Below are 14,675 nucleotides of genomic sequence, written 5' to 3'. Positions count from 1 at the left end.
GTCATTAACTAAATATACTTATGCTTAGCCTATGAAAAAGGAACCAAGTGACACTTCTAACAATATGTACTTTATTAGATCAAGATGCAGACTGAGCCCGACCTGTGTGGCTCATTTGATTGAGCATCGTTCCAGGCACCAGGAGGTTGTGAGTTCGATTCCTGGTCAGGGCACATGCCCCGGTCGTGGGCTCGATCCCCAGTAGGGGGCATGCAGGAGGCAATCAATTGATGTTTCTCTCTCTCCCTCTCCCTTCCTCTCTCTGAAATCAATAAAAACATTTAAAAAGATGTAGATTCAGGCTTCTACTTCTACTTCCGGCGGTGGAAGTGTGGGCGCAGCGATGGTGGCGGGCGGCAGTGACTCGCGGGCTGGCGGCGTGGAGGAGGATGCCTCACAGCTCCTCTTCCCCAAAGAGTTTGAAACAGCTGAGACACTTCTAAAATCAGAAGTTCACATGCTTCTGGAGCATCGAAAGCAACAGAATGAGAGGGCAGAGGACGAACAGGAGCTTTCTGAGGTCTTTATGAAAACTTTAAACCACACAGCTCGTTTCAGAAACAGAGACCGTTGCCAGTATCCGCAGCTTATTGCCCCAGAAGAAGTTTCATAAGTTTGAGTTGGCCTGTTCGGCCAACCTTTGTCCAGAGACTGCTGAGGAGTCCAAGGCTCTGATCCCAAGCCTGGAGGGGCGATTTGAAGATGAGGAACTGCAGCAGGTCCTTGATGACATCCAGACCAAGCGCAGCTTTCAGTATTAATCTCCAACTTCACCCGGCTGCCGAGGGAGCCCCACCCAGCATCGAACCACTGTCTCCTGGGATCTGAAATCCTATCACAGAGGACACTGGGGATACTGTGGGTACAACAACCCCGCTGGGTCTTGGTTTGGGTTGCTGTTTCAGACTTGGCTGTTAGATCATGACGACCATGGAGTCTTGTTGGCGAGGCCTTGCCGTGGCTGCTTGTTGGCTTCCTGAGCTGACCTCTGCAGAGGGTGAGGTGGGGTGATGTGCAGATAAACTACTAGAAGCCCAGTGCATGAAATTCATGCATGGGTAGGTTCCCTAGGCCTGGCCAGCGATCAGGGCTGATCTCTGGGGTGATCGGCAGGGTGATTGGCAGGCCTGCGCTGGCACCCGCCTTGGCTGGCCTGGGGCCTGCGGGCTGGGGGCAGCTCCGGCATTGTGCATCTGCCCCCTAGGGGTCAGTGTGTGTCATAGTGACTGGTCATTCCACTGGTCATTTGGCTGCAATTTGCATATTAGGCTTTTATTATATAGAATGCTGTTGACTACCTCATACCATGGATTTTGGTCCCCATGTTATTTTTTATTCCTTATATTTCATGTTTTGATTTCAATGTGTTTATAGTTTTTGAAACTATAATAGAGCATATAAAACTGATATGGTAAACAACAGTCTTATCTAAATGTACAAGGAAGAATTAAACCAGACCTGTATCAATGTTTGAAATTCTTGAAGATAGGATGATGGTGCTGATTACCAGAGAGAGCCTTGACATTATTGTGCTTAACCAGGAGACAGGAGGAAGCTCACTGTGGAAAGCAGTTACATTGAAGGATAACTGTGCTGAGTGAGTGGAGCCCATAGCCTTGAGCTAGAGGGCACTTTGCCTTTTTTCTTGCACAGTTGCAGAATGTACTAGTAGTTTTGGAGTAAGTGATTCTAATGTACTTAATTTGTCACTCCCAAACTAAGATTTCTTTTTCTTCATGCCAGACATGAAGGTCTCAACACTTTGTTGTTGTTTGTGTTTTTTTAATCCTCACCGGAGGGTATTTTTCCACTGATTTTCAGAGAGAGGGAAAGAGAGAGAAATATCAATGTGAGTGAGACACATGGATTGGCTGCCTCCTCCACGTGCCCTGACCAGGGAGGATCCTGCAACCAAGGTACATGCCCTTGGCTAGAGTCGAACCTGGGACCTTTTGGTCCATAGGCCAGCACTCTATCCCCTGAGCCAAACCGGCTAGGGCAACACTTTGAAATCTCTTTGTATGTGGCATCTCATCCAAAACTCTGGCTGGTTCTTGGCCACAGGTGTTTCCTGATGGGGTGTTCTGGAAGGGCAAGAGTCTGCCTCTTCCTGAAACACTACAGCGAAACATTTTTAAGAGCTAAACATTTTAGCTTTGATTTTTATGAAGGGAAATATGCCTGTTTTCTTCACAATTTGGGATTATTTTGTTGTTGGCTCCAAATGAACCCATGATCTAAGGAAGAGGTTGAGGCCCCTGGCTGGTTTGTCTCAGTGGATAGAGTGTTGGCCTGCAGACTGAAGGGTCTCAGGTTCGATTCCGGTCAAGAGCACATAGAAACATCTATGATTCTCTCTCATCATAGATGTTTCTCTCTCTCTGTCCCTTTCCCTTCCTCTCTGAAATCAATAAAAATATATTTTAAAAAAAGAGGTTGAGGAAAGAACAAAGTTGGCTTTAAACGCCAAGATAGTTTTATATTAGCTGCTGACTAAGACAAAAATAAAATGTTTTTATTTTTATAAATTCTTAAAAAAAAAAATAAATAAAAAAGATGTAGATTCAGCTTGGTTAGTGAACAGTTCATTGTCTTTAAATACAAAAGGAGAGCATCAAATGGCAAGCCTTCTATACTTGTACAAAGATCTATATGGCAAAGAAATGTCAAACAGCACATTCTTTTAAGAATAATACTTTAGCCCTAACCAGTTTGGCCTCAGTGGATAGAACGTTGGCCTGTGGACTCAAGGGTCCCAGGTTCGATTCCTGGCAAGAGCATGTACCTTGGTTGCGGGCACATCCCCAGTGCGGGGTGTTCAGTAAGCTGCTGATTGATGTTTCTCTCTCATCAATGTTTCTGACTCTCTCTCCCTCTCCTATCCTCTCTGTAAAAAAATCAATAAAATATATATTTTTAAAAAAAGAATATCACTTTATGCTTCCAAAAATTGGTTAGGTATACTAGCTGTCATTCAAAAGATTTTGAAAAGAAATTCAAGTGTATTTTGCCATTTGTTGTTAGGAATAGTAAATCAGAAAATAAAAACAAAGTGCTTAGCTATAGTGTCTGGCACGAAGAAATAATCTCAACTAATGAAAAGTTTATGCTATAGAGACTGGTGTTGTTAGTATTACTCTAGGCCACAGGATAGACTTTTCAAGGGGGATTACAAAAAAGACAAAACTGGTTGTTGAATACACCTAATTTCCTTACCACTTTTCAACCTAATAGTGCATGTCTGTGTTATTCATTCGTTCTTCAAGATGTATTCTCCAACAGTCAAGCCAACACCACCCTGCAATTTCATTGGCATTTTAAACAGTGATTCTTTTCTTAATATAGTATCACTTACAGTGAGTACTTTTCCAATAGAGTATTTTTCTGAAAGGACCAAGGAGGTCCCATACCAGAATGCCAGAGCATATGATGCATAGATCAGCAGGAAAGCAGCGCCCATAGAGATGTTGGCCGTAATAGCTTTCCTTATCCCGATTCTTTTAGCTTCTTCTAAATTTTTGTTGTACCTGGGAGGAGTAACAAAAATGATCACATATACTCATAAACATGTGAAATGGGTCAATATAGCATGATGCTTATTGAGGACTTAGAATGTGCCCAGCCCCGTGGTAGGTGTTTTACACATATTTTCTTCTTTTGTCCATACATTGACCCTAGAATGTTAGAACTATTTAATCTCTTCTTGTAGAGGAGGAAACTGAGTCTTACGGAGATTAATTGGTGGGGGGAGTCTTCTAAAAGCCTCTTTTCTGTTGGCCTTAGCAACAGTGAAATAAGTGGAATAATAGTCAGCAAACTTCTAACACTGGCATTGTTTCATACACAAAACAAAACAGACTCTATGAACACTGTACTTTCCCTTACAATCTGCATGCTTTTGAAATGTATTAATAAAATGAAGATATAATGCTAGGAAGTGTTCAACATAAGTAAGCCCTTTACGTCTCTGAATATTGCAGCAGCTTTGGAGACGGTCTGCACCCCATCCTGCATCCCTGTGGGTCTACTAGAAGAACCAACTGAAAGAAAACAAGTGAGGAAAAGGGTGAAGAGATAAAATGGAGTCACTATGGTCAAGCTGCTAAATTATTCAAATCAAGTAGGCTGAGGCATGAAGTGTTTCTATTCCTGCTTTAACAAGCTGGGAAATGAAAACTTTTGAATTTCCCAGTCTTGTATCAATGCCCAGATATTTATTTAACTGCAGATAACCCTCTGACTATCCTCTAAAGAACTCGGGGCAAGACCAGACCTCCGGGTGCCTATCCTCCACACCACGTGGCATCCATCATCCAGTTCACCTGACATCTGACTGGTAACGGTTCTGGGCCAATCGTGGGGCTAAGGATGCAGGACTGATTATTCCCAAGGATGTGAGAATAACTTTTCTTTCCTCATCAAACACTTCTGGGGTTTTGCCTCGCTGTGTTTCTAGTTTGCATACTATAAGAACCGTGAATAAATCTTTGTCATTTATTTCTAGCAAAGCTCCCAGTCTCTTTTGAATTTGTTCAACATATGTGTAGGAGCATTTTGTGAATTGTTATGCAATACATTTTACATTTAAATAGACTATGTAGTTTATCTTATTTCCATCGACATTTATTTTTAAAAAATCACTGACCTGAAAAAATGATCAGGCTTAAAAATATATAATAATCCCTCACTGTGTATCAGCGTCCACTCCCTTAGTCTTTCTACACATTGCCTACATCCTATTCCCTCAGTCACCGCCCCCAATACGGTCATGTCATGGCTGCCCGCTGCTGGAAGAAGGGGCTCTGGCCTGATGGTTCGGGTCACCCACCCCAGGCCTCAAGGACTGAGAAAATAAAAATCTCAGCACATTAAGGACCTTGTAACCTTTTCACAGCACAATGATCTCTATTATATTAGCCAAACTTGGAGAATACCCATGAATACTTCTTACAGAAAGTATAGCAAATTTCAACTGATTATTTTAAAAATAATAGCTATGGAAATCACTGTATGGTTTACAGTTTATTTAAGTGTAAAAAGTATTACATAGCACTTCGAACTATACAAAAGAGGGCAAAAGCAAGGAAGCAAATAAAAAACAATGTTGGTGTCCACTGATAAGATTTTCTCCCTCCAGTTCTAATGATTTAAAGCTCTCTCCCAAACATTAATTTTCGTACTTTTTAAACCCTTGGGGATCAGTGAATATCTGATGTTAAAGTTAAAGGAGATGCTGTCTGTACTTCATCTTCATTCGAAAGGAACACAGCAGACTATTTTGCTCAAAAAGACAGATGTGGAGATAAGATAATGGGGCCCAAATTTAAAGTAAAGGAAGGATCTTTGAAAATAAAGAAACAAGGTAATATTAGTAGGGAAATAGGACAGATTATAATTAAGCTTTAAATCTGTCTTTATCCTCTTAAATCACAATGCCCTACAGAATTTAGACCACTGCCTTATAGAAAAGTAGTTCATAATTGTTGTGATAAAAGAACTTACTTCCATATAGAATTCATATTTTGAGGTCTTTAATCTATAAAAAACATGACCATATAAATGTAAATTTTCGTTGGAGGTTTGTTCCATTAGCATGTACAGAGTGGTTCAAGCCCTGCTCAGATGGAAACATGCATTCTTTCTTGGCCTCATGACTTTGTTTAACCAGCTATGTATTAGTTGGGAAAGTCTGTCGAATGAAATTTACATGGTCCCCATGTTCCCTGAAGACCAAATTTAAACAGAACTTTATGGTGATAAAATAGTAACATATTATTAGAGTTTCTTCCTCCAAAATTGTCAATCCCCAACTTGTCAGTTTTAACCTTTGAACAAAAAATTTATCTTTGAGAAAGAGGTTTCAATGGTTGATATATATATCTCACTTCATGAGTTAATCTGAGGTGAAAAGTACTACTAGGCATAAATTATACATGATTACATTTAAGGAACGTTAACAGTATGACTCACACCCTGTTATCTCCTTTATTTCAGTTCTTGCTTACCGAGAGACTAACGTAGAAATCTTTCACTGATAAGCTGTTGTCGCATGCAGCCAGAGGAAACATTTGCATAGGAAGAAGCAACAAGGAAGAAAATAATTTAGATACCAGAAAAGAAAATGAAAATAAGAAAGGGGTAAGGAGTGGGGGGGAGACATAAACAATAGTTCTTTTATTTTTTTTGATTAGCATTTCCATAAAAAAGTCACAATACAAAATCAGCTATTTAATTCACTAAAAGCATTAGTATGAAAATGGTAATTAAAGTAGGAGTTCCTAAAATTGACTAAAGTCACATAACAAAAACATTGATATTTAGAAAAAATTATTCTTCTTAAATATTATAAAAATATTTACCAGCCACTTACAAGAGCAAGGAACAATTTTAATTAAGCAAATAAAAAGCAACACTAATAGATAAAACATTTGCAAGAAACATGCAGAGAGAGAAAAAAAATTTAATTAAGGAGAATAAAACAATTCTCTACTATTGATTAGATTCATTTTAAATTCTGGTTAATTTTCATTTTAAGTTTCCTCCTGCTAATCTGAAGAGGGAGACTTAGTTGCTTGTCTACTTGGAAGCAAAGAAGGGAAGGGGAAGAAACTGAAGGATTATATTTGGTCTCAGAATAGTTCTATCAATGCTACTTCCAGATTATATCCCAAATCTATGTACCTGTTACCCATCTCCTGGCAGCAGTCTCGATCAAGGCCACCGTAAGCCCTCTCACCTGGACCACTATTGCAGTCTTCCCACTGGTCCACCTGGCTCTACTGGTCCACTCTGCCCTCCTCCAGACCAATTACAGACAGAGAAATAATCTTTAACACAATGTGGGCACCCGTTCCCTTCTTTAAGATCCTCAACCCCTTCCCTACGCGCTTGGAATAAAATCCTAACTCCTCATCACAACCTGCAATTCCCCACGTTATGGCCTCACCCACACCTTCAACAGCTTCTCTTCACTGCAATCTCCCCTGGCTCAGCTGAGCTCCAGCCACAGGAGCCTTATATTTCCTAAAGTCCTTGCCAGCTCAGGACATCCAAAAGACTCTACTATCCCGGCCCTCACCCGGGAAGGCCATTTCTCATCCCTCCCTTCTCAGCCTAGATGGAACCTCCTCAGAGATGCCTTCCTGACCACCATATTTAAAGCAAATTTGCCCTCCTCAACCTCATCAGCACACTCTTTGATTGGTTCATTGCATGTTTTAAAAATCTATAATCTACTTCTTTGATGTCTTTCTTATATTCCTTCTCACTTTCCTTCCTTCCCTTTTTTTTTCTACCTTACTATTTTGACTAAGGATCACATATGGGTAAATATCCTCTATTTCTGACTCACAGACAATCCAGAGCCTAGCACAGTGCTTGTCATGTGGTGGATGCTGGTTAAATATGTTGAATAAATGAACTTTTAAGAAATGGGCAAGCTGGAAAGAACCTTGGGCCTTCAGGCTGTAGTCTTAAATCAACTCTTAATCTCAGACAAAACTAATTTCCAGTTTTCCAGGGGAGGTTGTTCTTTCAAAGATACATCCCAGTAACTCTTATCGTCTGAAGAAATGCTTCCACATATAAAATGAATCTTTGAATAGAGCTATGTAGGCCCATTTGCTTATTCTTATAATAAAAAGTTGATCACCATCTTCTCTAGGGGACAAAAATCTTTCTGTACCTATTAATTAAAGCACTCCATTTAAAAAATATCTTGATTCCTTTACACTTTTAGTGAACTAAAATGATCAGATTCATCTAAGTTCTGCATATTGGGCTTGACTCCCATAATGCCCTCACCCTTCTACCCAGGTTATATCCCATATCTCATTATAATTTTGTTGCTAATAATCTTTCAAAAGTATTGTATTTCTCAAATTTAGGATGCGATTAATTGTAGGAAGTATTGTTATTCTGTTATTCTAAGTAGCATCAGTTCACATACAGGTGGGACCCAAAGGGCTAGAGCCTCAGTATAATAAGCACATGCCACATGGAAAGTGACAGCAGGAGAACTTGTGTCTCAACCTTGGCAATAGGTAAAGGCAGGGAAAACCCTCCCCTGGGAATCTGAACCATAGGCAGTATCCATGCAGGTCAGAAGTGTGAATTCATACTACGAGTGTAGACAAAGAAGTTAATGGAAGGTGGTCTTGGATCAGTGACCCCAGTGATTGGCACAAACCCAAGTCCCACCTGGAAGAATCGATCTCCATCCAGATCCATAGCAACTGTAAAAAGACACTGACTGTAGGGTTTATCTCAATGCCAGAGATGATGAGTTGTGACAGAAAAATGTGCACCTTAGAACTGACGCAATACTATCTATTTCCTGCTGGTTCCTGGGATGCCCTTTTTTCTGAATCCTGATCAGGTACTCCAATCTTACTTTATGCTGTTAGCCTGCAGGCTCTACAGGAATTTCCATGCATACAACCATATCACCTATGAATAATGAAAATGTTGTTTCGTATTTTCCAATCATTATAGCTTTTATTTTTATTTAGTATTCTTACTCTTTGTTTCCTTGGCCTGTAGGGTATATAAATTCAGACCCTACTGTGTATAGGCCTGAGGTTTTGATTTCTATGGGGAGATGCTTTCCCCCAGCTCAGAAACGAGGCAGAAGCAGATACGCTTTGCTGGTCTCCCTGCGCTGGCGGACACCGTACTTTTCCGGCCCACCTTTCCACTGAGGAAAACTGGAAAGAACCCCAAGTTAAAACCTTCATTCTCTGTCGGCTCAAGCATCAACTATTCAGAAAGAACTTCCTGAATAACATCTCTGCAAGAAACCCCATGACTCTAAAAAAGCATTTTATTTCCCAATAATGTTTACCCCTCCTGGTATATTAGGTATTGTTTTAATTTATTTTTTTGTGGTTGTCTGTACCCTTCCTCTGCCCTGTTAGAACTTAAGCTCCAGGAGAAGAGGGGATTTATCTCACTGGATGTTTGCCTGGTCACTAAGGAAGACTTCTCAGTTTAGTAGTCAGACATATCTTCAGGGAAGGGCAAAAACCTTAGCAAAAAAATCAAGACAGGTCTTTCCTTTGGACTATAGTACTACCTCGTCACAAATCATTCTCAGAGGACATCTTTGTGGGGTAAAATATCGCACGTGAACAAAAGGCTACTCCAAACACATTACGTACAGTTTAAAGAATAATTATACAGTGAATAACCACGTAACCACAACTGAGGTCAAGAAATGAAACACAATCAGCGCCACAGAAACCCCGTGCTCTGTGTCCCACTATGACCCACAACTCCTTATCACCTGGACAGGTCATCATTACCCTGGTTACAAAAATTCCCCTTTTCCTTTATGGCTTTAACAAACAATGTGTAACCTCCCCAACAATACAGTTTAGTTTTTCCTATTTTCTAAAAGAAATATTCATAACCTAAAATACTATATTATCAGATGTTAATTTTAAGTAAATTCGATTGCTGCTCAGAAATCAATGAATCTGATATTCTAAATTTCAATAAATTACCGTATATACTCTCAGAAATCTAATAAAAGGGAATATAAGTAGCTGTAAGGGAAATATTAACACACAGTTAAAAAGATTTTGAACTTTTGCACAGACGTGCTTTTTAATTATATTTTTATCTTCTAAATCATGGAGCATAGCTACTGATGAGTGGCCAGGCAAGAGGGGAAATGAGCCAGAAATTAACATGTCCCCATAGATCTTACACAAAATACTCATTCAAACTTAGAAAATCAAGGATGGTATGTGTCAATTATATCAAATACAGAAATAAATAAGAATTTACTAGATGGAAACATTATCGCCAGGGACAAAATGGTTCAGCACCGAGGAACTATTTTTATGCCACTACCCACCTAGGAGTCTCTAGGAAATGCTTTGAATTAGCAGATACAAGAAGAAATTCATAGATACAGAGAACAGATTGATTATTGCCAGAGGGGAGGGGGGTTGAGTGACTGGGTGAAAAAGGGGAAGGGATTAAGCAGTACAAATTGTTAGTTACAAATAGTCATGGGGATGTAAATTATAGCATAGAGAATACAGTCAATAATATTGTAAAAACTATGTATGGTGCCAGGTGGGTACTGGAAATATCAGGGGACCACTTTGTAAAGTATATAATTATCTAACCACTACTCAGTACACCTGAAACCAATACAGAATAATACTGAATGTAAACTGTAACTGAAAAATTGTTTAAATGGTTAAAAAAGAAACAAGTATATGACATTAACAACAACAACAACAAAAAGAAGAGTACAACTAGAATCACAACTTCTCCAGAACATTAGACATGCTGTAATATGGATGAAGCTGTTTAAAGAAACATATACATTGTTAACAACACTGTCAACCTGAAGGGCATAAAAGATGACACAGAATTTAACATTCCTATCAACTTAAAAAGAGATTCAAACCTTTCCAGTTCTTTCTTCTGTCCTCCAAAAGCAATCACAGTTCGAATTGCTGCTAAGACCTCCTCAGCTACTGCTCCAGCTTTTGCATATGCAAAGAGTTCTTTATCAGTAAATGAAGATAGTATCTGTTTAAAAATGCAATTTAAGATCATGTAAATTTTTTAACAAGTTCATTTTATCATTTGTAAAATAAAAATATATACATAGATGCTGCTGGTACATTAATATATTCATTGAACAAAATCTTTTACTTGTTTTTGGTCATGACATTCTAATTTTTAGTATACAGATATTCACTCTGTAAGACACTTTAATTCTTTTAGAACGGAGCTGATCTATATACATATATATAAGCCTAATATGCAAAGTGTCCCCTCAGGATATCAGGAGTTAAATCAGTCACTCTGACGTGTGCTGACCACCGGGGGACAGCGTGGAACAAAGGTAGGTCTCAGCCAACAGCTGGCAGCCTCTAGGGACCCTATCCGTGCACAAATTTCGTGCACTGGGCCTCTAGTATATAATATATTCCATTAAAATATTATTTTCTCACTGAATGCTTCAGGGATCCTCATCTGAATAAATAAAACTAGGAGTTTGGAGAGATCTTAAATTAAACATAAGCAAATGTGGAAAAAAGGCATCACACCAAGGAAACCCAGCAATTGCTCATGGTACTCTTGTTCAGAAGTATGAGCCAGAAGAATGCTAGGGACAAGCAAGTTTCACATGCCAGGAAAGCTGGCACTGCTGAGCAAAACAATACATGCAGCCACCAGGGAAGGCTTTGTTTTATGGGTGTTCTCTGATTCCTCTGTTTGGTTCCTGGGCATTTATTCTGTGGGAGAAACAGTACGGGGTACTTTAAATACACAGGATCTCATTTATTCTTGAATCTCAATTGCACAGTGAAGTAGGTACTATTGCCCCCACTACATCTGTGAGGAAATGGAGGGGTGAAGAGGTTACATCATTTTACAAATAAATACCCAGGCCCTAGCTGGTTTGGCTCATTGGATAGAGCATCGGCCTGTGGACTGAAGGGTCCTGGTTTCGATTCCGGTCGGAGGCACATGCCTGGGTTGCAGGCTCGATCCCCTGTAGGGGGCCTGCAGGAGGCAGCCAATCAATGATTCTCATCATTGATGTTTCTCTCTCTCTCTCTCTCTCTCTCTCTCTCTCTCTCTCCCCACCCCCGCTTCCTCTCTAAAATCAATAAAAGTATATTAAAAAAAATTTTTTTTTAAAAAAGAAAGAAAATACCCAGGATTCAAGCCTGATGCCATATGGCTTCAAAGCCTGAATGAACAGCCACTAGAGGGATTCACTCTCTGAAACCAGCCATTGACATGTGTGAACTCTAGTCCTAAAGGGCCCTATTAGGAAAATCAAATCACCTGGTATGGGCGAAGAGCCAAGGTTACTATTTATACCTGGAATGCCTACGTATTCAACCATCTAGCTAAAGGTTACACATGAGCAGTTCATAATACAATACTGATTAACCGTATTACACCATTTCATAAATAATTTACAGGCATTTGCGGACTCACTTGCATAAGTACTACTAGTCTATTCCTTCTTGTCATAAAGAGCTCAAAGCTGTTTTAGTTTTAACAATGCACTTCTTCCTTTGCTTGTGTGTCAAGGCAAAAAGGAGCTATGGCAGATGTAGGAATGGGTGGGTGAAAGCAAACGAACACTTATTAACCATGTCCCACGGGCAGACATTGTGCTGCATGCACTTATCTAACATCCCGCCGACACACCAGGCCTTGCTGCCTTCTCACAGCCATCTTCCTAGGGCGACACCTGCCTGAATCATTCACAACGCTGGGTCTGAGCCAGGGAGCTCACTGCCGTCCCTGAGCAAACACGCTGCATAAAATGAGAGGCTCATGCAATATGTTTCAGCTATTTTTCTCTGCTTCTCTTGAAACATCACCCCACAATAGTCACCCACAACCGAGGCAGGCAACAACAGGAAGATTACCAGAAATACTTTCGAATTAGGAGTTTCAAAATATGTTATTTTAAGTCACTCTTAAATATATCAAGTACCACACAAAATTCAATAAACCTGGTACTCCCCCCCCCACCCATGAGATTCCATAATTATAAGCATATGGGTAAGCAAAACTATGGTAGAATCTTCATTAAGTGTTTTGTTTTGCTTTTGTACTTGAAGAGATCATGCCTGTTAAAAGAAACCTTCCAAACTATTCTTAGGGATATGAAAAGGCAACTTCCACTGTTAGTGTAATGTAATCAAATGGTGATAATTCCATTATTACAACTACCCGCATAAACTATATGAAGCATCACTAGCCAATCCCTTTTTCCAAAGGCTGACAATTTCTTAACAAAGCTTAATTAGTATCAGTTTGAGACATATGAAATTGTAATTTCTCTAAGTTAAAAGCTGTCTACTATAGGCAATTTTATATTATTCAAACTAATGTATTTGGAAGCAATATGTTTTTTACCATTATAGATATTCTGACCTTCATTTTTCTATTTCTCAATGGAGTTTTGGTTTTGAGATAATTTATACCTTTTGTTTTTGAGATAACTATAGATTCACATGCAGTAAGAAGCAAGACAGTGAGATCCCATGCACCCTTCATCTACTGTCCCCAATAGTGACATCTGGAAAACTACAGAAAAATGTCCCAACTAGGAATTTAACATTGATATAATCCATCAATGTTATTCGGATTTACCAGTTTTACGTGCATTTGTGTGTGTATTTAGATATAAGTAATGTTATCACCTCTGTATATTCATGTAACTACAGTCATGACACAGAGCAATTTCATTACAAGGATCCCTTATGCTAGTTTTTATAGCCATAGCCACCTCTTACCCTACCCCTTACCTCTCCTCCCCCCACCCCCAACAATCCCCAACCTCAGGAAAGCACTAATCTGTTCTCTGTCTATAATCTTGTCATTCCAAGAACGTTACATAAATGGAATCATATGGTTTTGTCACCTTTTTGAATTGGCTCCCCCCACGTCCCCCCCGCCACCCCAGTATAATTCTCTGAGATTCATCTAGGTTGTTAAGTGTATCAAGAGTTTTTTCCAGCCCTGGCCAGTTTTGCTCAGTGGATAGAACATTGGTCTGAGAACTGAAGGGTCCTGGTCAAGGGTGTGTACCTTGGTTTCGGGCACATCCCTGGTGGGGGGTGTGCAGGAGGCAGCGGATTAATGTTTCTCTCTCATCGATGTTTCTAGCTCTCTATCCCTCTCCCTTCCTCTCTGAAATCAATAAAGATGTATTTTTTTTAAGTTTTTCCATTTTATTGGCAGGTAGCATTCCACGGTATCCATGTACCATAGTTTGTTTAACCATTCAGTTGTTGAAGGATAGCCTGCTATTGTTGGGTCCACATTTTCACCCATTATTCCTTCCAATACTCCTTCAGTCCCACTCTCTTTCTCCTCATCTTTTGGGACTCCAATGGTAATAAATGTGATTGTCTTTTGGATCTTTTGCTATTGTCCCACAGGTCCCTGAGTCTTTTCATTTTCTCCCCGTTTCAGAATAGATGAATTCTATTGTTCTCTCTCCAGATGCGCTGATCCTATTCTATTATCTCCACTCACTGAGACAGAGCTCATCCATCCTGACTTTTCTGTTGTGTATCTTCCATATCTCTAATTTCATTTTGTTTTTTTTTAGTAACTATTTCATTGCTGATATTTTCTATTTTTTTCTTTTGTTTCAAGAGAATTTATAACGGCTTAGTGAAGCATTTTTATACTAGCTATTTTAAAATTCCTGCCAAATCATTCTAGTGTCTGACTTATATCAATATTGGTGTCAGTTTAATTGATCTTTCTCTCATTCAAGTTGTGTTTTTGGTGCTAGGAGTGACAAGTAAAATTTTATTATATCCTGGACCTTTTATCTATTACAAGTGTTTGGGGGCGGGAACATAGCGACGCGGGAATGTTCCCGCCCGCCAAGGCTCCCAGTGGCCAGGGGGTGTTCTGGCCCCTGCCGCTCAGGACCTAAGCACGGGCCTACAGGCTCTGATCAGCCTGGGTCCGGAGGATGTTTACGGGACCCAGGCTGCTCAGCGCCCGCATATGCAAATTAACCGCCATCTTGTTCGCTCTGATTGGCTGTGGGCGTAGCGAAGGTGCGGTCAATTTGCATGTTTGTGTATTATTAGGTTAGATGTTAGGAGACTCTGAGTCCTGTTTAAACCTTTATTTTAGCAAAGAGTAACCCTCTTTGGGTT

The 14,675-nt window shown here is 39.9% G+C and overlaps 1 protein-coding gene and 1 pseudogene across 2 annotated transcripts in view; one reads left to right on the top strand and one right to left on the bottom strand.

Annotated features, from left to right (window-relative positions):
- Positions 1 to 14,675, bottom strand: part of ABCB1 (ATP binding cassette subfamily B member 1) — a 76,573-nt gene that overhangs the window by 36,515 nt on the left and 25,383 nt on the right. The window contains exons 8-9 of the mRNA XM_079786186.1: positions 10,424 to 10,548; positions 3,356 to 3,527 (exon numbers count right to left, since the gene is read on the bottom strand). Of these exons, the coding sequence (XP_079642312.1) occupies positions 3,356 to 3,527; positions 10,424 to 10,548 (297 nt within the window). The remainder of the gene's footprint in view (positions 1 to 3,355; positions 3,528 to 10,423; positions 10,549 to 14,675) is intronic.
- On the top strand, positions 341 to 1,056 carry LOC307108316 (DNA-directed RNA polymerase II subunit RPB4-like; annotated as a pseudogene). The gene has a single exon. The product of its transcript is annotated as a DNA-directed RNA polymerase II subunit RPB4-like (transcript).

The sequence above is a fragment of the Cnephaeus nilssonii genome, assembly GCF_951640355.1.
Source record: "Cnephaeus nilssonii genome assembly, chromosome: 12".
NCBI lineage: Eukaryota > Metazoa > Chordata > Mammalia > Chiroptera > Vespertilionidae > Cnephaeus > Cnephaeus nilssonii.
The sequence above is the reverse complement of the archived record's forward strand: the minus strand, read 5'-3'. Positions and strand labels throughout refer to the sequence as shown.